This window comes from Prionailurus bengalensis, chromosome C2 (genome assembly GCF_016509475.1).
Source record: "Prionailurus bengalensis isolate Pbe53 chromosome C2, Fcat_Pben_1.1_paternal_pri, whole genome shotgun sequence".
Classification (NCBI taxonomy): Eukaryota; Metazoa; Chordata; class Mammalia; order Carnivora; family Felidae; genus Prionailurus; species Prionailurus bengalensis.
The window spans coordinates 60,799,954-60,825,508 of NC_057350.1; the positions used below are offsets into that span (position 1 = coordinate 60,799,954).

The window sequence follows — 25,555 nt, forward strand, 5'->3', positions numbered from 1 at the left end:
TGATTGGCTCTACATCGGAGGCGGTGGTTCAGGGGTCCGAGAATCCTGCAAGCCAGACACGTGGTAACGAACTGCGAGGAGTTTGAGGGGTCTCAAGGCCAAAAAAGTTGGGAGTTGTGCACGTAAGTCCCCCCTTTCCCTGAAAGAATGGGGGCTACTGCGGGTGGTTGAGTCGCGTCGCCCCCAGAGGCTCACTGATTGTGTTGCAGTAACTGTAGTTGTACTTCTGTCATGTCTCTCCTTCCCTTTTCTGGCTCTTCTGATGGATCTTGGCTTCTCTAAATCCAGATTCTCCCAAATCCTGTAAGCTTCACTTCATCTCTGAGAGAAAAGGGCCTCCTTTCGACTGCCCTCTGCTCAAGAATGAAGTTCTCAGCCGGAAATGTTACCTGGACGGCACAGGGTACTTGGGAGGGTTGGGAAGATCTCGAATCCTTGAGCTCAGGGCTTCGCGAGGTCTGAGGCCACTGGAGGCATGGAGTGAAGAAAAATCCATCCTTATTGATTGAACTTAGACGTACCCGGAGACATTGCCCTCTAGGATATATGGGCTCATACAGGCAGGGTGGTGGGCTTACAATGGGAGCTTTGAACCCTGCTTTGTGGCTGACGTCAGGCAACCTGTTTAAAACAGCGCGGACCCTTCATTAACTCATCGGCAAACTGGGAGTGATAGTACCTAACTCACTGGAGCGTTGTAATGATGAAAAATCAACATAAACATAGCGCTTTGCCAGGAAACATAATGTAAAGTAGATTAGAGATGGTGGAAGTGAGATTAGGGGAGCTGTGTCCTCAGACTTTTGCAGAGATCATAGGGCCTGCTCTGTAACTTGAGTGCCTATCACAAGGGTGATGGTTGAATAAATTGTGTCACATCCAAAATGTAATATCATGAAGTAGTTATTTTAAAAGAGTAAGTTAATTCTGTGTCTCTTCTTCAGGAAAGATACCCATTTTCTCCTGGGAGAAAAGCAAATTGCAGAGAAATGCATACAGTGTAGTGTATTTCCATTTTTTATAAAAAACATCCGCTCCCATCTATGAGTACGTTTAAATGTTCTTATGAGTATGGAGAAAGGTTGCAGAGGCTGGGAGAATGGATAAAGGAAGAGAAGGGAAAACAAGGACAATAATAAGAACACTATAGCAAAATGGAAAATAGGACTATAAAATTGTATCGTAACATTACAGTTAATGTGTGAACATTGCACATGAGTATGGACAAGATGGGACTCCTAATAGGCTACCAGCTTGTTAGAGTACAACATCTAAAGCCAGACTTCGGTGATTTAAGTACTGGCTCTGCCACTTTGCAAATGGTGACTCCGTTAGCCTTCAGTTTTCTCATGTGTAAAATGCATTTAATAATCACATCTGTCTTATGAGGTTGATATGATGGTACATTTTATCAGGGTTAATATGTAAAGGACAGTGTATGCCCAGTAAATGTTATTTACTGAAGTTACTATGTGAAATTGTTAACTTATATTGTGATTCCTGACATATTTCGGTTTACTTCTACCATCTTATTTTGTGTTTTCTATTTTTGATGAGCTTTTTGGTCTCATCTCTTTTTTGCCTTTTATTTATAGTAACCAATTTTTCTTTATCATCTCCCGTCCTTCCCCAGTGAGTTCAGAAATTATGCATTCTGTCATTAATCTTTTAATGGTTACTTAAAAAAATGTTAGCACACATACTTAACAGTTTTACATTATTCATTATTTCTCCCCTCCTCCCAAATTGTGTAAGGATTTTAGGATACTTTTCCTCTGAATAGTCTCTGTCTCATCTTCTGTTACTGTTTTCTAGAATTTTAAAGCCTATCATTTCTGTGTGTCTTTCTGAGTCAAGTCAGTGCACCATATTGTTTGGAAGTCCTTCAGAATTTTTTCTAGGCATGTACAAACATTTTAGAGTGTATGTGTACATATGTGTTTATAAATATGTATGCAATTTTTCTTTAACAAAAATATGTACTCACCTAAGCTTGTCTAAGCGTATTGCAGTCATCTGTCCATGACAGGCTATAGAAAATTCATCTAATACACATTTAGAAATCCCTTCTCTCCTGAAGGAATGCTAGCGGTGGAGGGTGGCGTGGGGAATGTGTGGCCCTGGAAGCATTAGGACAGGTATGGTACTGCCAGAGGTGTGGAGAATTTTTGTTAGCCCTTGTGAAGGCTCAGATCCATTGACAGCTTATCAGTTGTCCTTAAAGCCATAAAGATTTTTCCTTGAATCATTTCCAAATGGTTTTGATAATGGTTTTTCCTTAAGACTTTCCCAGGAACTCTGTAGAAGTGAAGTGTGAATGTATATTTAGAAAAGCATCACACCACAAATCTTAGAAGATTCCTACAGTGAGTGACCCACATGGAAAGGGTGATGAAGGCAAATAAAAAGCAGTTGATATTTTGGAGTCTATTGGTTTGTTTCTTGAGAAATTTGCTTGGTTTGGTGGATTATATCCCTCCCAAAGCATTTTTTAAAAACATATATATGGGCGCACCTGGGTGGCTCAGTCGATTAAGCGTCCGACTTCGGCTCAGGTAATGATCTCACGGTCTGTGAGTTCAAACCCCGCATCGGGCTCTGTGCTGACAGCTCAGAGCCTGGAGCCCATTTCAGATTCTGTGTCTCCCTCTCTCTCTGCCCCTCCCCTGTTCATGCTCTGTCTCTCTCTGTCTCAAAAATAAATAAACGTTAAAAAAAAATAAAAACAATAAAAACATATATATGAATAAGTATATGTGTGTATTTGTATTTACATTACTCCATAATAAAAACTTTTTGTATTTGAGCCCCTAGAAAAAGGATGCACTTATAAAAATTACCATAAACTGAACAGTGAAAAGGAAGGTGTGGTTCTTTTTCTTCTAGCTCTGGACAAAGTTGTGTGTTATTTTTTTAAATGTTGATTTCCAGCTGAAGGTCATTCTCTAACGCTTTCTTTAGAATTCTTAATATTTGTATCCATTCTCACAATACAGAGAATCACTGACAATAGCAGTTTATCTATTACAATACTTTTTCTTAAATGTAGCTGTCTACTTTTCCTTGTTTACTTTTTTCTTTGGTGACATGTCGATTTTTGATCATTAGGATGGGACTCTGAAGAAGCCCCAGATAGCAGAATGTGAGTACATAGCATCAGAGTCCTGCATGGTGGAGAGAACCAAGTAGATATTCCTCTCCAGTTGACCTAGTGTGTTCAGTATAATAAACTGAGGATTTTGAATTTTACATTCAACAGTATCAGGAATAAACTTTTGTGCATTGTATCACAGGAGAACACATCTCTGCATCTAAGAACATGGTGGCCAATGTCATCTAGAGCTCCCAAGGACCTAATGACAGACTTTGGGCTAAGAATGAAGAAAGCTATTTCTTCAGTTGAGGAGAGAGTGGGAAGGGGAGATGAGAGAAAATGTTTTCAGGATTGAGTGGATGATTAGTCACATTTGAAGCTCTTCTGTTAAAAGAGGGGACTCCTAGAACATGTTTATTGTTTCTTTCCACAAGGATAGGACAAGGAGGTCCCCAAGAGAAAGGTAAGTCTGGGAAGCCAGGAGTCTGGGCTTCCAGATGTAGCTGTTTCTTCCCTCTTGGAGAGTCCCTGTGTCTAACCTTGGAGAATCTGAGTTTGGTTATTTTAGAGAATCAGTTATTCCTTTCAGTTATCTTTATATATGTAATCATTACTTGTCCTTCCTATTCTAGATAATATATTCATGTGGCATTTGGCTTTCCATGTGGTACCCTTTAGGTCATGAGTGCAGTAACTGGTCCTCTTTCGTTTTTGGTTCTCAGATTAAATTATGTGCATTCTGATTTGGTTTTTCAGTCTTTGAGATTAGTTTGTTTGAGCCTGACCCTGAGGGTGGATCTGTGCTGGGTGTGTCGACAAGATCAGGCTCCAGGGTTTGCCACACAAAAGGACCAGGGACTAGTCCGCCAAGATCCCTGATAAAAGTAGTGCTAAATTGCTTATGAATTGCATGTATGCTCCACGTGGTTTCTCACCTCTGTTTGGACACAATATAAGAACAAATTGGGAGATAATCTCACCTCTCAGAGATTATCTCTGTTTATCTTTTGATGTATATTGTTCCATGTAGTTTAATAAACCCCAGGATGCTGATTTGGAATGTGCCTTCTTCATTTTTTTTTTTTTAGTGTTTGTTTATTTATTTTGAGAGAGAGAGCACGCATGCACAAGTAGAGGAGGATCAGAGAGAGAGGGAGAGAGGAAATCCTGGGCAGACTCTGCCCTGTCAGCCTAGAGCCTAATACAGAGAGCTTGATCCCATGAACGGTGAGATCATGACCTGAGCCGAAATCAAGAGTCTGACACTTAACTGACTGAGCCACTTCAGTGCCCCTGGAACCTGCTTTCTTTATGTAACAACATGTTACGAAAAATTGCTATGTTGCTTAGCACTCTCTCAAATTAGAAAAAGAAAAAAATGAATCAAATCAGTAATCAGTATGGCTTACATAGTGTGGCCTTCCTCTATATACATTTTAAAGGCTGAAAGTTAGCCTTTGGTGGAAGAGTGTACACTCTTTCCATGATTAGTCTTTACTCCTGTCCTTCTGTTTGTTTGCTTTTCTTCAGCACAGACAAAAATTCCGTGACTGAATTTAAATATGGTTGATGTCATCATTTTGCTTTAAGACTTGGAGAAGGTATCTTATTCTGTCCAGGTCTTTTCCTATTTCTTTCTTCCTGCTATCTAAAACAGTTGTAGGCTGGAAGTAGTAATAAATATGCTGTCATTCATCATCTTGTAGGTTACTTTCTTTGTAAAATGCTTAGCCTTTAGATGTCATGGAACCCCTGAATGTACTGTTCTTTTCTTATCAGGACCTAGAGGAATCCCCCAGAATGAAGCTGAGTCTTACCAAGGTAGTTAATGGCTGTCGCCTAGGAAAAATAAAAAACCTGGGCAAAACAGGAGACTGCACCATGGACATTCCAGCCTGCCTTCTGTACACCAAGACCGGCTCTGCCCCACACCTGACCCATCAGACACTGCATGCTATCCACGGGGTTCCTGCCATGGCTCAACTTACACTGTCCTCACTGTAAGTGTTAGATCTGATCATTTAAGTATCAACTCTGGCAGCAGCTTAGATACCTTAATAAGGTACAGCAAAGAGAAAAGACTTTTATATAAATATATAATTTACTGTCAAGTTAGCTAATATACAGTGCATATGGTGTGCTCTTGGCTTTGGGAGTAGATTCCCATGATTCTTCACTTACGTAAAACACCCAGTACTCATCCCAACAAGTACCCTCCTCAATCTCCAGCATCCATTTTCCCCACCCCCTGATGCCTGACCCCCCACTCCCTTCCACCCTCAGTTTGTTCTCCATATTTAAAAGTCTCTTATGGTTTGCCTCCCTCTCTGTTTGTAACTATATGTATTTTTTTTCCTTCCCTTCCCCCATGGTCTTATGTTAAGTTTCTCAACTTCCACATATGAGTAAAACATGATATTTGTCTTTCTCTGACTGACTTATTTCACTTAGCATAACACCCTCCAATTCCATCCACCTTGTTACAAATGGTAAGATTTTATTCTTTTTCATTGCCGCGTAGTATTCCTGTGTGTGTGTGTGTGTGTGTGTGTGTGTGTGTGTGTGTGTGTGTGTACACACACCACATTGTCTTTATCTGTTCATCAGTTGATGAACATTTGGGATCTTTACATAATTTGGCTATTGTTAAAAATGCTGCTATAAACATTGGGGTACATGTGCCCCTACAGCACTCCTGTATCCTTTGGATAAATTCCTAATAGTGCTTTTGCTGGGTCATAGGGTAATTCAATCTTTAATTTTTTGAGTAATCTTCAAACTGTTTTCCAGAGCAGCTGCACCAGTTTGTATTCCCATCAACAGTGCAAGAGCGTTCCCTTTTCTCTACATCCTCGCCAACATCTGTAGTTTCCTGAGTTGTTAATTTTAGCCACTCTGACTGGTGTGAGGTCGTATCTCAATGTAGTTTTGATTTGTATTTCCTTGATGATGAGCAATGTTGAGCACCTTTTCATATGTCTGTTAGCCATTTGGATGTCTTCTTTAGAAAAATGTCTATTCATGTTTCTGCCCATTTCTTCCCTGGATTATTTGTTTTTTGGGAGAAAAGACTTTTTTGATTATATGTACAAAAATTTGTAGATTTTTAGAATGAAATCAGAGATACCAAATATACATTATCTGACCCTAATGTGGAAGCCACAGGCCAGACCTACATACCAGAGCTGCTTCAGTATTCTTCTGATCCAACCGTGCCAGTATGGTGGCTTTCATTGCCATTACTCCCAGAGGTGACAGGCAGGGAATGCTAGGTAAGAACTAAACAAAGATTCTAGAGTCTGTCTTCATGTACCAGCCTCAAACTTTTCCCTTTATCTGCATATGTACTTGCTAGTACTATTTTATGAAAACAAAACTAATGGAGTTAAATCATTTTATGTAATGTACATACTGACTTTATCCTTCATTGAAGAACATGCTATATGATGAAATAACTCTGCAATATTGTGTTAATAATAGGGGAGGAAGGAAATCCGGGTATTGGAAGCACTTAATCTTTGCCAGTTTCTGTTCCCACAGAAACACTTGTAAAGTGAAGACCTATGCTCTGGCTAATGAACACAGCCTAATGAGTTGGGACTCTTGAATAATGGCATACTTTGTTGTTCAACACTACATTTACTGTCAGCTGTTGCATAAATTATCTGTAGGACAATTCATTATGTATTTTTCTGTTTTGCTCATAGGGCAGAACACCATGAGGTCTTGGCAGAATATAAGGAAGGAATTGGAAAGTTTATAGGTAAAAATTGTTATTTGTGTTTGTCTTGTGATGTATTAATTTGAAGTTTGGAGGTGCTATTGACTGATCTTTCAGACACTTACTTATTCATTAATTTAATGAGCACTTATTGGGCATCTGAGAACCACACATTGGGGATTCAAAGATGAATAGCAACAGTTGATTCCCCAGTGGAACTCAGAGCCTGTCTGGGATAAAGATTAATAGGTAATTGTAGTAGGATGCAGTGACCGCATTTGCAGAACTAGTAATATGTACATGTACCATGAGAGCCCAGAGAGAGGAGTACATAATTTGCTGTAGGGGGTACGTGTGGAAGGAGGTCGGACTAAAGAAAGGATTCTTGAGAAAGAGGATGAAGGGGTATCTCAGCTGAGTCCAGGAAAAGTAGGAGTTACCCAGGTCAGGAGGTGGGCACAGTGGTGGAAGTACACACGTGTGGGCAGACACACCAGGCACAGAGCAAAGACCCAGAGGTAAAAAGCTGCATGAGACATACCTAAGATTCAAAGCAGTCTAGCATGTTTGAGCCTAAAACATAATGCAGAAGACCAAGTGTTTACCTATAGCTATATTTTCATGTTAATATTTATTATCTTTTGTTCCAGAAATAGGATTTTATATGCAAATGTATGTGTCCATTTGTTTGTAGGAAAGCTTAGCAGTGCCAGCTTGAGAATCCATTCTTCTGTAGACAACTTTCTCCTGAAGCTTTCTCCCAATATCTAAGACTCACATAAGTGAATGAAAATTTTGTTTCCATTGGTTATTCAGTCCTCTGCTTCTGAGGGAAACTTCATAACTTGGTGGTAGTCACAAGGCCTTGTATTTCAGTAGAGGAATTTATGTAATGTTTTCCTTGGACTCAAACCAATTTTAATTTTTCTTTAACGTTTATTAAGAAAATTTCTTTTAGCATTTATTAATTTTTGAGAGTTGGAGGGAGACAAAGCATGAGTGGGGGAACGGCAGAGAGGGAGACACAGAATCCAAAGCAGGCTCCAGGCTCTGAGCTGTCAGCACAGAGCCCAATGTAGGACTCAAACCCATGGACCGTGAGATCATTACCTGAGCTGAAGTCCAAAACTTAACCAACTGAGCCACCCAGGCTCCACTAACGTTTATTTTTGAGAGAGAGAGACAGACAAAGCATGAGCAGGGAGGGGCAGAGAGAGAGAGAGACACAGAATCCAAAGCAGGCTCCAGGCTCTGAGCTGTCAGCACAAGCCTAACATAGGCTCAAACTCAAGAACCATGAGAATCATGATCTGAGTCAAAGTCAGACACTTAACTGACTGAGCCACCGAGGCGCCCCTAGACCGAAACCAATTTTAAAACCAGCTTTAAAGTATACAATTATAAATATATAGTATAAATACATACATATATATGTATTATATATGTAATTAAATATATAATTGAGTGAAAATAGCTAAATAAGCTTTCTAGGGATAACCATACTAACTGAAATTATGGAAATAGGTGGAGAGCTGCAGAGTTGTTTTTTGTTTTTGTTTTTATTTTTTAGTTTGCTTTATTTTCTGGGTCTTTTTTCAGTGAAATCCTTTTTTTAGTAAAATGCAGGGTTGCATATGAAATTTAAGCACATATGGTTTAGTAAGCACTTTTTTGGATTTTTTTTAATGACAATATTTTTGAGTAAACAACCTAAGAAATTGTCATCTTGAGTCAATGAAACTTACTGAGAATTTGATCCATTTTCAATATCCTGTAGCTTACCTGTAATTCTGCCTCAAGGTCCCATGTTGTGGGATGGCTTGCTTATTAATGAGATTACCTTTTGACCATATTGTTTTATCTTTCCAGTAGGTAGTTCCTTTGGATGGTACCTAGAATGAACATACTTGATATCAAATTTTTCTTCAAAACAAATCAAGTAGGGTCAATGTGGCCCTAAACACTTATTGTATCTCATACTTCAAGATGTACTTTTTTTTGTAGCAACTTGTTGGTCATTCGACATGAACCTTTAATTCTTTTTTCAGATGAGTAGGTTTTAAAGGTAACTTTTTCATTCATGTTGACAGGCCTCTTATAATTCTGAGATTGGATATGAATAGTTTACTATGTTTAGAGTTGCTTTATCCAGCAGTACACTTATAAAGCTGCACTCTGTTACAACACAGTGTAATTGTTGATGTAAGTGCTTTCAAGAGTTCTTTTCTATGTCTATACAGGCATGCCAGAATCGCTCTTGTACTGTTCCCTGCATGATCCAGTCAGCCCCTGCCCAGCTGGTTATGTAACGAACAAGGTGTGTTCTCAGAAGGGCCTCCAAGGCTGCAGCTTTGTCCCAGATAGTCAGCCTATTGTATCCCTCCAATGCTGGATCCCACTGTCTGGGTTCCTAGCCCATTCCTGACCCCTTTATACCTTTTCCTTATGTCTGTGAATATAATGGGAGGTGTGGTTTATAGGAATTAGAGTAGGGCTGCCTGTGAATGGGGTTAAGGTAAGGAATATATCCTCAGCATTTTCATTGTTGCAAAAAATTGGGGGATGAAGGAAGGTCAAGTACATAGCAAAAAAAAAAAAAAAAGAAAAAAGAAATTGCTATGATGGTAGAAAGCAATAATTTTTTTATGCCATGCTTTATTTGCAGTTTTAACAACCTCAGGAAGTGCTAGGGAAGTTGCTGATGAGTGTTATCACATGTATAACTATATATAGTAGAGTCTCAGTGTAATACTGCTTGCTTTTAGAACAGAATTTGAAAAAGCTGGGTGCACAGCCAGAGATTTTAGCTAGTGAAGAACAGTATCAAAAGGACTTCATTACAAGTTTTCACCTGAGACATGGCACATTGGTCTTGTCTCTGAGGACTACATTCTGGCAAGGCCTCGGTATATACTGCTGCTTTACAAATGCAATTACTTTTCCTGTACCCGCTTTATTGATGTCAACAATATCTGTTAATCTTGACTAAGTATTTTAAATTATTCTTCTGCTTTAAACTTTATTTTGTAATTTTAATCCAAAAGATGATATTTTTACTTCTGTTATCTACCCCATTTGTAAAGGAAAGAGGATTTATTTAAACAGTGTTTGGTTTTTTAAATGTTTATTTTTGAGAGAGAGGGAGAGACATGGAGTGTGAGCAGGGGAAGGGCAGAGAGAGAGGGAGACACAGATTCTGAAGCAGACTCCAGGTTCTGAGCAAGCTGTCCGTACAGAACCCGATGCGAGGCTCAAACTCACGAAACATGAGATCATGATCTGAGCCGAAGTTGGACGCTCAACCAACTGAGCCACCCAGGTGCCCCTAAATAGTGTTCTTAATTAAGCCTTAGGCCAGAATAAAAAGATGTATGTGGCTTCCCCATTTATGTCCTTGTCAATCTCTTCTAAGAAGAAAGATACTGTAGAGGAAGGAGTAACCAAAAAAAGAACATTATATGGAGATGCTTATGTATTATCTGACTTACTTTTTTTATCTGTATCTAACTAAAGCTAGTAAATACTTACTAACCTTCAATAATGTGTAAGGGTCTAGACTAGGCTTTTGGGGTACAAACATGAATTGAGATATTCTAGCCAGAGTACTTATAAGGTACTTATAAAAGTATTTCTTATGAAAGAAATACGTACAAATTACTGTAAGAGCTTAGAAGAGTGAGTGATGGATTATGCCCAGATAGGTTTGGGAAGCACAATACAGTAGATGATATTTGAATTCTGTCCTGAAGGATGCATAGTATTTTACCAGGCAGAGAAGAAGGGAAGGGCATTTCAGCCAAAAGGAACAATATGATCAAAGACAGAGAAAGATTGAAGTCTGTGGTGTATTTAGGAACAGCATGCATGGGGTGGGGTCTCAGAGAATAGAAGACTGGACTAGAGAAGTATAACAAAGAATTCTTGGGGCTAGCTCAGAAGCTGGCTGTGTGGCCACCGAAGGGTTCTCTAAGAGCTATAAGGTCCTTGGAGAATTGGAAAATGGTTGTAGGAAGCTTCTTCTACTCACCATATCTAGGATATTGAATTGCCACCATATCTCCATTTGTAAAGACGAATTAAATTCACTATTGCTTTACCATTTTATTATTATTCTTTTTATTTGCATTTTGCTCTTGCTGATTCCTCATTATTTTGTTCCCTGACAGTCTGTGTCGGTGTGGGGTGTTGGGGGACGAGTCGAAATGACTGCTTCCAAGTTCATGGCAATTCAGCAGGCCCTTCAGCCAGACTGGTTCCAGTGCCTCTCAGATGGAGAGGCATCTTGTGAGGAAGCAACTTCCATAAAAAGAGCCAGAAAGTCTGTTGATCGATCACTTCTATTCCTGGATAATTGTCTCCGGCTGCAGGAAGAGTCAGAGGTAAGGCTGTACCGCTCACCACTCCTTTCTGTTTGAAACTGTCCCTTACTTAGGTTCCTTTTCTGCTCCTCCTCCCGCTTCTCTGCTTCTCACTTCCTGGTCTCTTTAACTCTCTTGTTTTCTTTTCCTGAACCATAACTACTCTTGCTCTCTAGGATTCTGTCTTAGGCTCCTTTTCACCCCACTCTGGATTTTTTCCCTGGGCAGCTTTCCCTTAGTTTTAATTGCTGAATAATTCTGAAATTGCATGTATAATCAAGATCACTCTGCTTAGCTTCAGAATTGTATAAAGTGGACTTTAGCTGAGTTGTATTAGAATATCCCTCACATGCACCTCAAACTCAGAGTAACCAAACTCAGTATCTGATCTCCTCAAACCTCTTCTTTTCTTCTGTTTCTCGGTTTATAGCAACCACCAAGTTCCTCAGCCCAGAAATTTGAGTCTTTCAAGGCTTCGTTTAATACCCAATTTAATATCCAACTGTCCACTCCTTCTTGATTCCTTGGAATCCTTCTTGATTTCTAGGATCTGCCTCCTCCTCCCCATCCTTCTTATCACCACCTTGAGGCAGAATAACCTCACCATCTCTTATGTGGACAGTTACCTTTTAATTATTCTCTCTGTCTCTGGTGTCATTTCCATCCAATCCATCTTCAGCCCTGCTGTCTGAGAAGTCTTCATAAAACACAAATATGAGCCCATAAGAACTTCCTGAAAATAATTTAATGACTTTCCATTCAGCGCTTATGTGGCAGGGACAGCCTGCTGTGACCTGGCCTCTGCCCACTTCTCCAGCTCAGGACTGGCTGCAGCTGGCACTCTGGCCCTTCTCAGTCACTTGCAGTTTCCAGCAGTGTTACCCTGTGTCATTCTGCTGACGCTGTACATGGACTTCCTTCTGGGCTGTTTCTTTTTTTCTTATCTCCAGTCGTATTCCTTCTCTTGCTTCCAGATCCAGCTCATTCCATTACATTCATTGTTCTAAGAAGCTGTCCCTGACCCTTCCAGGAAGTTCTGTTCATCCTTTGCCACCCCTTTAATTTGTATGTGGCCATATTATATAGCTCAGGTTATATTGTAGTACAATGATTTCTTCACGTGTTTGTCTTTATTACATTGTGACCTCCTTAAACTCATTTTCTGAGCATCATTTTTGTATCTCCATCATGTAGCAGAATGCCTGATGTAAGGAAGCCCTCGATAAATGCTTGCTGATGGTAGCTGGGTATGACAGGGTAGGGAGGATGTAGCTGTGGCAGGAAATCAGAGATCCTGGGTGCAGAGTGAATGAAGCTCACTAGGAGAGAGCAGAGCTAGTGGGAGAAGAGAAGGTGTGACCACAGGGGAGAATTCAAGCATTGACACCATTGATGTGGAGGAATCCTGAGCAGTGGTTAGGTCCCACTGTGGCAAAGCGCATTAAGTCTGAAGAACATTGTTATCTTAAGTGTACCAATAAAAAATGTAATTGGCTACCAACGTTAGTGTACATGAAATGATTAGAAGAGACCTTAGTTGTCATTCTGGATAGAACGCTCAGTATCCGCAGTAAGAGTTCAGCATGGGGACATTGCCGTGGGTCCTAATGTTAGCGTTGCTCACTAGCAATTGTTTTGAGCCGGTAATTATCCTTGTAGGATGAGTAATGTTTCCATGAGTAGAAAGGAGGACAGGGAGTGTGACAGCATGATTATTAGAACAGCTGGATGAGCCTCAAGCCCCTCTTCCATGCTAGTCAGCCTTACCATTTCACATTATTGCTGTGTGTTGGTCCCTCTCTCTATCCCTATAATCATGCTATTGTCTTGACATGATTATTACATGGTTATTACTCTTACATGTGTCCCATTTTTTTCTTGAAAGGGAACTTTTTAGTACTATTATGTACAGGAAAAGCAACAGCACACACTTAGCCCAATTTGGTGACCAGTTCTTTAGCCTTTGCCTTTTCCAACTTGGCAATGCAAACCACTGACTTTGGACCCAGGATGTTGCCTCCCCAGTGATGGCGGACCTCATCATATCTGTCATTGTAATTGGTCCTGATGGCTTCCAGCAGTTTAGCCAGAGCTCCTTTGTCTTCTGAGTTAACCTGTGTGAAGGGACAGTGGTGCAGGTCTTCCTGTGGACCAGATGCCCCACCTGGCCTTCCCCTTGATGATACTCCCATCTTAGGACACATGGCAGGCAGGAAGACAACCAGCTCAATGGGACCCATATCATGTGCAGTCACTACCAGCTGAGCCATTTTGTTTTCCTCCAAGGGGGTAACAGTATTAGCCCCAGCTTGAGGGACGGGCGGCCTCTTAGTGGGGACATCCCCTATGTTGGCAGCTTTCTTAGCCTACAATCTCTTTCTTCTCTTGCTTTGTCTGGTCTGTATTTGTGGGCCAGCTTAGGTGTTGAATAGCTGTGTGGCCATCCAAGACCAACGTCCTGAGTGGACTGGTTAATTGTGGGAGGTACTTTTAGACGTTTATAGAGAAGAGCCCTTTGCCGCTGCAACTGGATATAGTTGCAACTGGATAAAGTGGGTGAGGTCCCTTTTGGGCTGGATGTCCTATTTGATGCCAAAGTTCTTGGGCCTTTTCTGAGACTGGGAATTGACCACCTTCTTGGCCTCCTGCTTCTTCATGACAGCAGAGGCCAGAGCCACCTTCTTCCCCTTAGGCTTCTCTCCTTCCAGCATCTTGGATGGCTGGAGGAGAGAGCACCTATGTTCCATTTTAGATAGTATGTTATATGATTATGCTTCTTACATCCATGAAAGGAGGTTTTCCAGATAGGGCTGTGTCAGTCATGGAAAGGGGCAGGCCTGTGTAACTACCTACTTTGTATGTCTGCATACCTCTTTTCCTCACTGGATCCTCTTACTCTCTCTCTTTTTTTTTTTTTTTTAATGTTTATTTATTTTTGAGAGAGAGAGAGAGCATGAGCAGGGGAGGGACAGAGAGAGAGGGAGACACAATCCAAAACAGGCTTCAGGCTCTGAGCTGTCGGCACAGAGCCCAATCTGGGGCTCAAACTCACAAACCGTGAGATCATGACCTGAGCTAAAGTGGGATGCTTAACCAACTGAGCCACCCATGCGCCCATGGATCCTGTTATTCTGAATGCCCTTAAATACTTAAATACTGTTGCTGGCACTCTTTTCTTTATATATTTCCTAGGCCAGGGATGGCAAATGGGTTTCATCCCAAGGTGCTTGGAGCTGTGCCTGGGTGCAGCAGGAAGAGAGTTATCTGTCAGCCATGTCTGCCATGGGGAGTGGCAGCAGCATGCCAGGCATCTGTCGTTCTAGCCGGGCAGTCACATTTGTATCACACATGTCTGAAACTTTAGGTCTGTATACTTAGCGGCTGATACCTCAAACTCACAATGCACAAAACAGGATGATCATCTTGCCTCACCCTCCACTGTTTTCCTAGAATTTTCTATCTTTGCTCTTCTCATCCTCTCTCTGGACTTCCAAAACAGGAACTAGGAGTCATCCCAGACTTTTCTCCCTCTCCTTGGGCAACTAATTGGTCAAGTTTGTGGATCGTACCTTCTGATGAGTTTTCAGATCCTGCCCCTCCCCTTCACCCACTGCCACTGCTTTAGTCTGGGTCCTCTTGGTCTTTCATCTGGATTATTAAAGTTGCCTCCTACCCATCCTTTAGCCATATTCACTCTTAATTCATTTCTGTACACAGCAGCCCAAGTGTTCCTTCTGTTTGTGTCCCTCTTGCTTAAACTGAGAAGTGAAATTCCCTTTTCACAGCAATCCGGGCTCCTTCCCCATTCCTCTCTTCTACCAGAGAGCCACTGTCAATTTGCATTTTTCCATGCAAACCTTACTTGTTGGTTGCATATACATAGTGTTTACATATATACATGACTATATGGGGTTCTTATTGCACGAATATGATCATATGCTCAGAAGTGTGCTTGTTTTGTTTAGCAGTATCTCAGAATTTCATTTCTTGTCAATGCCTATGTTGCTGTATCCACTGCATTCTTTTTAAAACACCTGAGTAGGAAGACACTATGAATGTATCATAATTTATTTAGGCCTTTACTCTATTAATGTATACTTGTTTCCAGTTTTTCATTATTCTAAACATTTTGTGAATATACCTTGGTGCTTATGAATGAATATACTCGTAGGAGAGATTCTTATAAGTGGAATTTTAGGACATAGGATTAAAGCATCGACATTTTGACAAGTTTTGTTTAGTTGGCCCTCCCAAAAAGCAGAACTAATTTCTACTCTTCTTTAGTTATGAGAGTATGTGTCCTTTCTCAAACACTTTTTCCTCCACTGTGTCACTATCTGTCTTTTAACAATTTTGTCAGTGTGATGGGCAAAAACGGTACCTAATTGTTGCCAATTTGTATTTCCCTACTGGTGAGGTTTAGTTAGCTCTCCATATGTGTACAGGGCATTCACATTTATTTTTCAGAAGTTCCTATTCACATTCACATATTTGCCCTGATGTCTGTGGGTTGTCATTTCCTTAGAGGGTTTGTTGGAGGCTTTTCTATGGTATAAGTATAGTATGGTATCTATTCCGACAAGCAGTGAGTTCTCCTTTGCCTCTCAACTCCTTTGTTGAGAGTATGCTTCACTAGAGAAGTTTTGATGATTTTGTACTCAAATATGTTAGCCTTTTTGGGTAAGCTTTAGCTTGCTTAGGTAGGCCTTTCTTACCCTAAGATTATAAAAACTTGAATATATCTTTCTGATACTTCTATAACTCTGTTTTTATGTTTAGATTATAGGGCCCTGTGGGATTTGTTTTTGAAGATGGTGTGCAAAGTAGTTTTTAGTTTTTCGCAAATGGACAGTTAGTTCCCAACCGTACAGTTCTTTTCTTTTTTTAATATTTATTTTTTAGAGAGAGAGAGAGAGAGAGAGAGAGAGACAGAGTGTGAGTAGGGGAGGGGCAGAGAGAGAGGGAGACACAGAATCCGAAGCAGGCTCCAGGCTCTGAGCTGTCAGCACAGAGTCCAACACGGGGTTGAACCCAGGAACTGTGAGATCATGACCTGAGCCGAAGTCGGACGCTTAACCCACTGACTCACCCATGTGCCCCCCAACCATAAAGTTCTTAAAGTCATCTCTAAGAGACTTGGAGGTAACCTAAATTGTACTTGCTCAGTGTTAATTTAATCTAAGCTCAAACATGACTATATGTGCTTATTGCCTCAGTTTCTACTCAGTCTTTTCTTACTTATTTGGGTGGCTTTCAAGTTGTGGTTTTTGGAGCCCTAAAGGTTTTCAGGGAGGAGGGAGTATCATCCTCCTTTCATGCTTCAGCTGTAGCAACTGCACTGAGATCTCTTCTATCTCTTGGTCTTCCATGTATAGTCCATTTAAACGAAGGTTTCCACTACTGGAAACAGTTAAAGCATCCAGTCTTTTCTTCCTGTAGGTCCTTCGGAAAAGTACCATCATTGGTGTGATTGAAGGTGGAGATGTGATGGAGGAGAGACTGAGGTCAGCACGAGAGACAGCCAAGCGGCCCGTAGGTGGCTTCCTTCTGGATGGCTTTCAAGGGAATCCCACAACCCTGGAAACTAGACTGTACTTGCTGTCATCAGTCACTGCAGAGCTGCCGGAGGACAAACCCAGGCTAGTGTTCAGTTAGGACGCAGGCCAAGTTTCGTGGGCTTCAATGCAGGGGTGCTGGTGATTGTGTATTATGCCGAGTCTCTACATGGGCATGTCTTTTGATGAACTGATTATGCCTTTTCTGGGCTGAATCTGCTCAGGCTGACTGTGGGAAGAGTTTCAATCACAGCTGTCCTGCCTTTGATTTCAGAATATAGACGAGGACAATTGTCATGTGAACTAGTTTATTTGATCCTCATAAGGGAGGGCAGGTGTTATACTGTTTCCCTTCATTTTTGTGCCAAGTGCAAATATTCTTCATTATAACATGGCCCCTGGGGACAGGAATAAAGTCGTATAGGACTGTGGCCTTAATCAAGGGAAGTTGAGGACAGATCGGGGGTGCCTAGCAGAACGAAGGTGGGCTGTAGTAATAAGAACCTGGAAGAAGTTCTTAGATTTGAGGCATGTAGTAACTGTCATTTTTTTTGAAATTAAGGGTACTGGCATCATTAATGGGGCTAGTTCTTTCCATAAACAGGATTCAGTATGTACTGGTGTAGAGAGGTGATCTACAAGATTTAAAGCTAAAAATCCTAAGGTTCTGAGTACAGCTGATGTCTTTCTTATTATACTACCGCCATTTTTCTTTTTGTTTTGTTTTGTTTTGCTTTTTAATCTCTAGTTTTTTGTCCAACGTGATGTGAATATTTATGCTTTTTTCCCTACACATCTGTTTAGAGGTTTGATTATGGGATGCTGCTTTATACCTCTCGGGCTGTTGGATGCTATATAGTATATGTAAATTTTACCACTTTAAAAAAATCCCAGGATAACTTGCAATAAAGTGTATGAATCTTATGGACAGCGTGATGAATTTTTACACATGTATACAGCCCTGTAACACAGAGTTGAACAGCCAGAACCACCAACCCTTTGCCAGTGCAGCCAGAACTTCCCCCATCATTTTAACCTGGTTCTCTTGTGTTCATTGTGCCCCCTCCTGTGATTATCTTGTTCTGGTGCAGATAACAGTCCAGCACTAGTATTTCCAGTCATTTTCTAGACTTCTTTGAGCTAAATGCTCACAGATGTCTGTTACTGGATTTGAGTGCTGGGATTGTTTTTCATCCTATATGTGTGTAGAAATGCCATCTTTAGTTGGAGAGGAGTTCTAAAACATTAGTTGAAGGAAACTGTAGTCATATATATAAATGTTCTGGTTGTTTAATATTACATAAGATTTTTTTGGACTTCTCTTAGAAATCAGGGAGTCTGTTAGCTTTTCTCTGTGAGTTCATAAAAGGGACTGTGGGTAGAAAAACAAACTAAGAAAAGCAGCCAGCCAGCCAACCCTGATCCAGGGTGTCTCCCCTTCTTGTTTTAGTGGCAAAACCTGGTTGAGTATGATTAACCCTCCCAGAATGCCTTACCCATTACCTATGAAAATACCACCTCATTCCATGTAGACTTTTTATTAATGGAGAAAATACAAAGAAGAATAAAGCCAAATAGAGTTTTAGGTCCTGTGGGCAGAGTTCAAATTCTGAGAGCAAGAGTTGCTTTGTAAATGAACCTATGAAGAATACAACAGATAAAAATGTCTTTGTTGAACCAATTATAAAAAAGAAACTATAGGTAAAATACAGTTAAGACATGGAAAGTATATGAGGGGGAAATAAAGCACACAGCTTTGTACTTTTTTTGTTTTTTAATCTTTTAAAAATTGTGAAGTACAGTTGATCTATAGCTTTGCCCCCTTAAAAAAAATCTGTGTAGTGGATAGATAGACTGTAAAGTTCAGTTGAAGACTAGGGAGGCTGTTCAGAAGGAATTGGCGGGGGAAGGAAACTAACTTTTATTGAACTTCTCTTTGGGACTCGAAACTCCTCTGTGTGTTTTACAGTTAACTCCTTAATCTTCGCAACACATCTGTGAGCTATGTATTATGCTTTTGTTTTTAAAGTTAGAAAACTAAAACCCAGAATGGTTAAGAAACCTCCCTAAAGTCACACAGTAAGTAAATAAAGGGCAGAACTGGGATTCGAGCCCAGGTCCCTCTGCTGCCCAAGTCCTGCATTCTTTCCACCACACCTTATTATCTGTTGCCTGCTACACAGTCTGGCATTGTCCTCACGTCAGTGTTCCTACTGTTGTTTTCACAGGCTCATCTGTGGAGTCAGCCGACCAGATGAGGTGCTCGAGTGTATTGAAAGAGGAGTGGACTTATTTGAGAGTTTCTTCCCTTATCAAGTGACAGAGCGGGGATGTGCCCTGACTTTCAGCTTTGATTACCAGCCGAACCCTGAAGAGACGTGTAGGTTTTCTGAAGTTAGTCTCTGTGATAGCCTCAAGTATCTTCTATTTCCTCTTCATTTTTGGCTTGAGTCACAAGCCAGAGATATGTGCATACTGTAACATCAGCCTTTTATAAAACTACATTTTTGTTTCTTATCTATACGCTCTGGCATGTTGGCACACAAAACCCGGTCGGTTCTTAGTGCTATCCCTGTAGCTCATCAATTATTTGGAAGTGATTTTATAGTGAGCAGAACCAAGAAAAACAAAACACTTTCTATTAACAATTTGGAAAAAGAACATTCAGAGTGGATAGTGATGAAAATCTAAGAACAGAAAACCTTTTAACTGCTTACTAACAGTTAATTCAGTTTTTCACAAAAGAGTTCTTGTCTGCTTTTTGCCAAGGCCATGCTATCAAAATACAGAAGAGTCTTACCCCATCTGATCCTAGTGTCACTTTTGCTTTTGTGGGTTTTTCACAGAGATGTGAAAGCTGTTTTCCTCTGCTAATATTGCTTTGAAGTACCACCATCTTCTTTTATTGTTTAGTTAGAAGTCAAGAAAATCAGTTCCAGAGTCTGACATTTAACTGACAGTAGGAAAAGAACTGGGATATGGGCGTCGGGCGTCGGGCTGGGGTCCCAGTTTCTCGGGTGGCTGTTGCGTGCCCGGTCTGCCCGCTGGCCTTCGCAAGGGGCTCTCCCTTCCCGCTTCCTGCTGTCCTTTGAGCTCCTCTGTCACCACCAGCCTTACATTGAACTCAGGCCAGAGACTTCTTAAAGGTTCACTTTATTCCCCAGAAGTTATTAAAATTTCATCCAGAAGATGTTATAGTTTTATAAAGCAAACTAACCATTAACCGAAATTGGATTATTCTGGAAACAAATTGGTTTGCTCAAATTCTTATATATAGAAGGTCAGTTTTACTGTCCTTTAAACTGACCAGAATATAATGTATGCTGATGAAAAAGCATACCACAAACTCTATAAATGTTCATTTACAAGCTTAATTATTTCCATAGAGACACGGGTAACTGTTATTCTGTACCATGAATATGTAAAACTCTACAAAGAACCCGATACTGAATTCTCAGGAACACACAAGTTCCTTTTTGGCTAGAGAAAGGTGTTTCTTCATGATTAGGAAAACTGAAACAGTTTGAACATTTTTCATTAAAGTATTATTAACAATCATATTTGTGTATGTGTGTGTATAGTAAGTTAAAGTCTTTTGCCAATTACAAAGTGACAATTGCAAAGGAGTAAGTTGCCTGTATAGGAACTAATATAGTTCCCCCTAGTGACAAGAATTTTGCAAAAAGCCAGGGTGTTATTGCAGTTTTCCACATCAGCATACAAATTCATGGCAGCAAAATTATAACAGCCTCAATGCTGAGGTCACTTCTTTCCTTTGATGTGGACAAAATTATCTTCTTAGTGCTGTTTATTCTCCTTGGGCCAACCCTGAACTTGTTACTACTCCTTCCCAGTAATACTTCTCTGCTTGCCCCTGTTCAAGACAGCTGGCTCTTTGCATAGTAACTCTTATAAATCCAGGAACATTCTTTTCTTTTTTTTTTTTTAATTTTTTTTAACATTTATTTATTTTTGAGACAGAGAGAGACAGAGCATGAACTGGGGAGGGGCAGAGAGAGAGGGAGACACAGAATCTGAAACAGGCTCCAGGCTCTGAGCTGTCAGCACAGAGCCCGACGCAGGGCTCGAACTCACAGACCGTGAGATCATGACCTGAGCTAAAGTCGGACACTTAACCGACCGAGCCACCCAGGCGCCCCAGGAACATTCTTTTCTAAAGAGTTCAGGGGAACAACTCAAGTCCCTATTTAGTTCTGGATAATCTGAGTTCCTTCCAGGGACTCCATACAGAATACATAAATTAAAACTATATTCTACTTTTAATCTATTTGGAACATAGGCAGTTACAAAGCACAATTTGCATGTACATTTTGATGAGACATAACTCCCAACACACACACATAGATTTCTACCCGCTTCCAGGGGCTCCTGGGTGGCTCAGTCGGTTGAGTTTCCGACTTCGGCTCAAGTCATGATCTCACAGCTGGTGAGTTCAAGCCCCGTGTCGGGCTCTGTGCTGACAGCTGGGAGCCTGGAGCCTGCTTCGGATTCTGTGTCTCCCTCTCTCTCTGCCCCTCTCCCACTTGCATTCTGTCTCTGTCTCTCAAAAATAAATAAACATTAAAAAAAAAAAAAAAGATTTCCACCCCCCTCCAAACATACACACACACACACACACACACACACACACACTCCCTGTTTTCTTAAAAAATCATTCCTTGACAGTAAGATTATATATTACATACTTGTAACCATAGTTTGCTTAGACATTGTTGAATCTCCAAGTTTTGATAATCTAGAGAATGTCAGTGATCATCTTGGTCCATATTACTACTTTCCTTGTGTCATTTCCTTAGGATAAATTCTCATGAGTGGAATTACAGAGTCAAAGGGCATAAAATAGTAACTAGAATAAAAATCTCCCAATGGCCACTCTTTATCTGATTTTCATTCAAGACTTTTTGTTGATTTATCCTTTAGTATCACAACAAAATGGGACACAGGAAGAAATAAAATACGCAGATCAAACAAAGAAAATTAAAACAACCAGTTGCAACCAAGAAATTACATCATTTGAAATTAATCTGAAGGAAAAAAAGTAAGGAATTTTTTTAAGTTTGGATTTTGATGTCTGACTTTTTAATTTCAGTCTGTTTTAAAAGTTTATGTAACTGTTCCCTTTTCAGTTTATGACTTCATAAAATATTTATAGTTGGATATTATTTGGGCCTTCTCAAATTCAGTTCCAGAAAAACTCTTTTTTTCTGCAGATGAATTTGTGTTCTTTGTCTTGTCAGAAAACCGAGGCTAGATAACTGTTGTTTTAGAAGAGCTGTCAGAAACATTAAGCCAAATACATTGTCTGGTGTCTTCTACTCTTTCCAATTACTTTAAATAATGACAGAGCAAGATAAAGATTTCAAGATAAAAAACAACAAAGTGTTTAAATTCTAAGGAACTTAGGTCATCTTGGTTATATACAGATTATAAATCTTAATAAAAGATTTCCCTCTATAAAGAATGAACTAAGAGATCTTGTAACTTTGTATTTGGCCTAAAGTGGTAATTATTAGTGAACCAGTGAGGGGATTTTCTGTGAGTTTGGTACTCTCACTTCTGTGCTGGCGTGTTTTTGGTCTTATGTAAAGGAACGCTCTAGGGATTCAGACTTACTTATGTCTATCTAGTAATAGTACAGACTTGAAAATTTATGAAAGAATATGAAAATCCTAGGTCTAATCTATATTCTACAGGGGCTTCTTGATTATAGGTCTGAAATGGTGATGTTTACCACATTTAACTTCTTGGAAAATGGCCAAGGAGATTCATTGCTGTTTTTAAAACGCTAGGGTAATATAAATGGGTTACTACTAAAATTCCCTTACATTATAGATTTAATTGGAAATTGTAGTTTTCTTATTGCCAGCACTAGACCTAAAGTTCAGATCCTAGCACTGCTCTTGACTCTGTGACCTTGGTCAAGTTGTTTAACTTAAGAGCTGATAAAAAGTGACACATGTAGTGCTTAGTATGTGTCCAGCAGTGTCCAAATCCTTTGCTATATCAACTCATTTAATTCTTGCAATAAGTCTCTAAGGTAGGTACTGTTATTACACTTATTCCCATTACAGATGAAAAAGTAAAGACACAGAGGGAGGTTAAATGACTTGCCTGAGTGAGTCGAGCAAGGCATCAAACCTAGGTGTGGTAGCTCTGAGGCCCTTCCTCTTGACCCCACCCCCCCCCCCACCCCCCACCGTCAGAGATTAAGTGAGACAGTCTTTGTCAAAGTGCTTTGTAAACCACAGGAATCTATGCAAGTGAAAGGTCATATTGTGTCTTCGGGTCCTAGTTCTGGTGGCGAGTGGGGAAAAAAGTGTCATTCATCAGAACAGTGTTTGCTATCATTGTGTGCCTTTGCAGTGTGACCGACAAAGCTCAGCATGAGGGAGTGATCACGTGACTCTCCTGATGCTCCTGTGTAAGCCTCAGTCCAGGAGGTTATATCTGTCAGAAGAAGACTCCCAAGTCTCCTGACTCATGCTCTGTGTTAACTTTTCACTTCGTTGTCATCTTAAGCAGGTGACCGGCACTACATTTGCCAGTGATGTTATTAACTATTGGTTATGTACCAGCAGAATAGATAGCAGATTTCTTATATTCCTTACTTACTGGAATATTGTTGTAACTTCCTTTCTCAGGTACCAGGAGGACTTTGATCCACTTGTGAGAGGGTGTTCCTGTTACTGCTGTAAGAATCATACTCGTGCGTACATCCACCATCTGCTGGTGACCAACGAGCTGTTGGCTGGAGTCCTGCTTATGATGCACAACTTTGAACACTATTTTGGTTTTTTCCACTCCATCCGGGAAGCACTAAGAAGTGACAGACTGGCACAGTTGAAAGAGCTCATCCGCAGGCAAGCGTCTTGAGACCTGGCATACACAAATCAGACTTTTCACACTGAGACCGCCCCACTGTTGTCACACAGGAAGAAGAGAAGGAGAAACAATCTTAGCTTTAATTATTTGTATTTGAGAATAAGGTGTACGCAAATAAGGAATGTTTGTATCAAACTCTGCCTCCATGAGAAAGGAGATTTCATATAAAGACTTAAGTGACCCCAACTGATCAGAAAGAATTAAACCATGACCTTTAATATTTCAATGCTAACTTTTTTTTTTTTTTTTTTTTTTTTTGAGAGAGAGAGAGAGAGCGCATGTTTGCGCATGTGGGGGCAGGGGCAGAGGGAGAGGGAGAATCTTAAGCAGGCTCCATGCTCAATGCAGAGCCTGATACGGGGCTTGATCTCACAACTATGAGATCATGACCTGAGCCAAAATCAAGAGTCAGACACTTAACTGACTGAGCCATCCAGGCGCCCCTCAGTGCTAACTCTTTTAGTCAATGGAGATTCGTTTAGTCAAAGACGAAAGCTTTAGGTGAGAAGGGACAGCCTTGAAGTGGGGTTGATGAGATTGTGTGGGTTCGTTGAATTAGATTAGAGCTGGAAAGGAGATGATTGGTCATGAGCAGCATGACTTCTGTAGACATATGGCTGTTGACTGTAAAAGGTATCTAGCTGATTTAAGAGCTTCCTAGTTTTAATTCTTATATTCTCAGGGCCCTCTTGGACACTTCTGCCTTCCAACCTGCCCCAGTACTGCAGTCAGTCAGAAAAGGTTCTTGGGACTTAACCAGGCTCACATCTTCATGGAATGTGGGGCTCACACATTTCTCCTATGATCAGTTGGCCCAGGATACACTCTTTCATTTGACCACGTTATCCGTATGTGACTTGTCTATGTCCATGCAGTGGCCTGTTATGAGCCGAAAAGTTTGCCCAGATGTTTTTGTCTGGTCATACAGATCCACTATGGTCTACCCTGGGCTCATTAATAGTCTAAGCACATAACAAGTGTAGCCCCATCACTGCACATCATTCACTATATGCCCACTTGGATGGAGCCCTGGCCTGGCAATTACAAGATTGGGTTTCACTTCTACTCAGCTGTGACACCTGAGCAAATCACTTAACCTCCCCTTGCCTATTTCCTCCTGAACAAACAGGGACAGGTATGGTGGATAGCACCACATGACCTTCTAAAATTCCACCCAGCTCTAATGATTGGGGAGCAAAAAGTTTTAGATTGGAGGCAGCCTTCTTGTGTCCTGGTTTATTGATCACTGTTGGCCTGGTGAAAAATGCAGTGGGCAAAATGCTAGAATCGGGCAAAAGTAGAGAAGTTTGCGAGCCTTGAAAGAGGTTAGCCTGTGAATTCTGAAGTGCTTGGTGAATTGGCATCAGATCCTGAGGCTGTGAAATCTTCTTGGGGCATCTCTGATTCTATGAGTTTTCTGCTCTCACCAAAAGAGTGACATTCATGTTGATGGTGCGACAGGTAATTTTCATTTTCTTTAGGCTTTTCTATATTTGTCATGTTTTCTGTAAGAATATATATACACTTGTGTACACACACAGTTTTTGTAAAAACAACAGAACCAAAAAATGCCTTTGTTTTTATAGGAGCATGGAATATATTTGTTTTACATTATTAGAATATATTTTGCTGTTTGTTCATTTCAGTGGGCATTACTGAACATTGTGTTTAATTATTATGTGGTTACTATATTTTTATGTGTTGGGTATCTATATGTTTTTCTTTTATTAATGGTTTAGGAAGGTTCATAGCATTCCTATCATCTCTCTGCCATGAATGGCAAGGGTACTTATGAAAGAGTTTCTGCTCTCAAAGAGCTGATTGCTTTGAAATAGATTAGACTTATTCATATGTTTGTATTCCTGTTCAATGTCAAATCCTTTGTTGGAGGAATATTAATAAATATCCCAGAATCCATATAAAA

At 40.4% G+C, this 25,555-nt stretch overlaps 1 protein-coding gene and 1 pseudogene across 2 annotated transcripts; one reads left to right on the top strand and one right to left on the bottom strand.

The window, feature by feature from the left end:
- The first annotated feature begins 9 nt into the window (after nucleotides 1–9).
- Nucleotides 10–25,555, top strand: QTRT2 (queuine tRNA-ribosyltransferase accessory subunit 2). 2 transcript variants are annotated; one of them, XM_043594217.1, is made up of 9 exons: nucleotides 10–122; nucleotides 4,874–5,094; nucleotides 6,802–6,857; nucleotides 9,056–9,132; nucleotides 10,982–11,194; nucleotides 16,613–16,812; nucleotides 18,957–19,108; nucleotides 21,670–21,787; nucleotides 23,391–25,555. In XM_043594217.1, the coding sequence occupies exons 2-9, from the start codon at nucleotides 4,895–4,897 to the stop codon at nucleotides 23,620–23,622; spliced, it is 1,248 nt and encodes a 415-aa protein (XP_043450152.1). In that variant the 5' UTR covers nucleotides 10–122; nucleotides 4,874–4,894; the 3' UTR covers nucleotides 23,623–25,555. The 2 variants fall into 2 exon arrangements, with proteins under 2 accessions (XP_043450152.1, XP_043450154.1); XM_043594219.1 differs by lacking the exon at nucleotides 10–122 and adding an exon at nucleotides 2,772–3,557.
- On the bottom strand, nucleotides 13,026–13,899 carry LOC122491462 (annotated as a pseudogene).

Excerpts from the sequence above, each read along its gene's own strand:
- QTRT2 (XM_043594217.1), top strand. The coding sequence starts at position 4,895 with ATGAAGCTGAGTCTTACCAAGGTAGTTAATGGCTGTCGCCTAGGAAAA. Across the intron at positions 6,858-9,055 it reads AGGAATTGGAAAGTTTATAG|GCATGCCAGAATCGCTCTTG; the intron begins GTAAAAATTGTT and ends ATGTCTATACAG. Across the intron at positions 11,195-16,612 it reads GGCTGCAGGAAGAGTCAGAG|GTCCTTCGGAAAAGTACCAT; the intron begins GTAAGGCTGTAC and ends TTCTTCCTGTAG.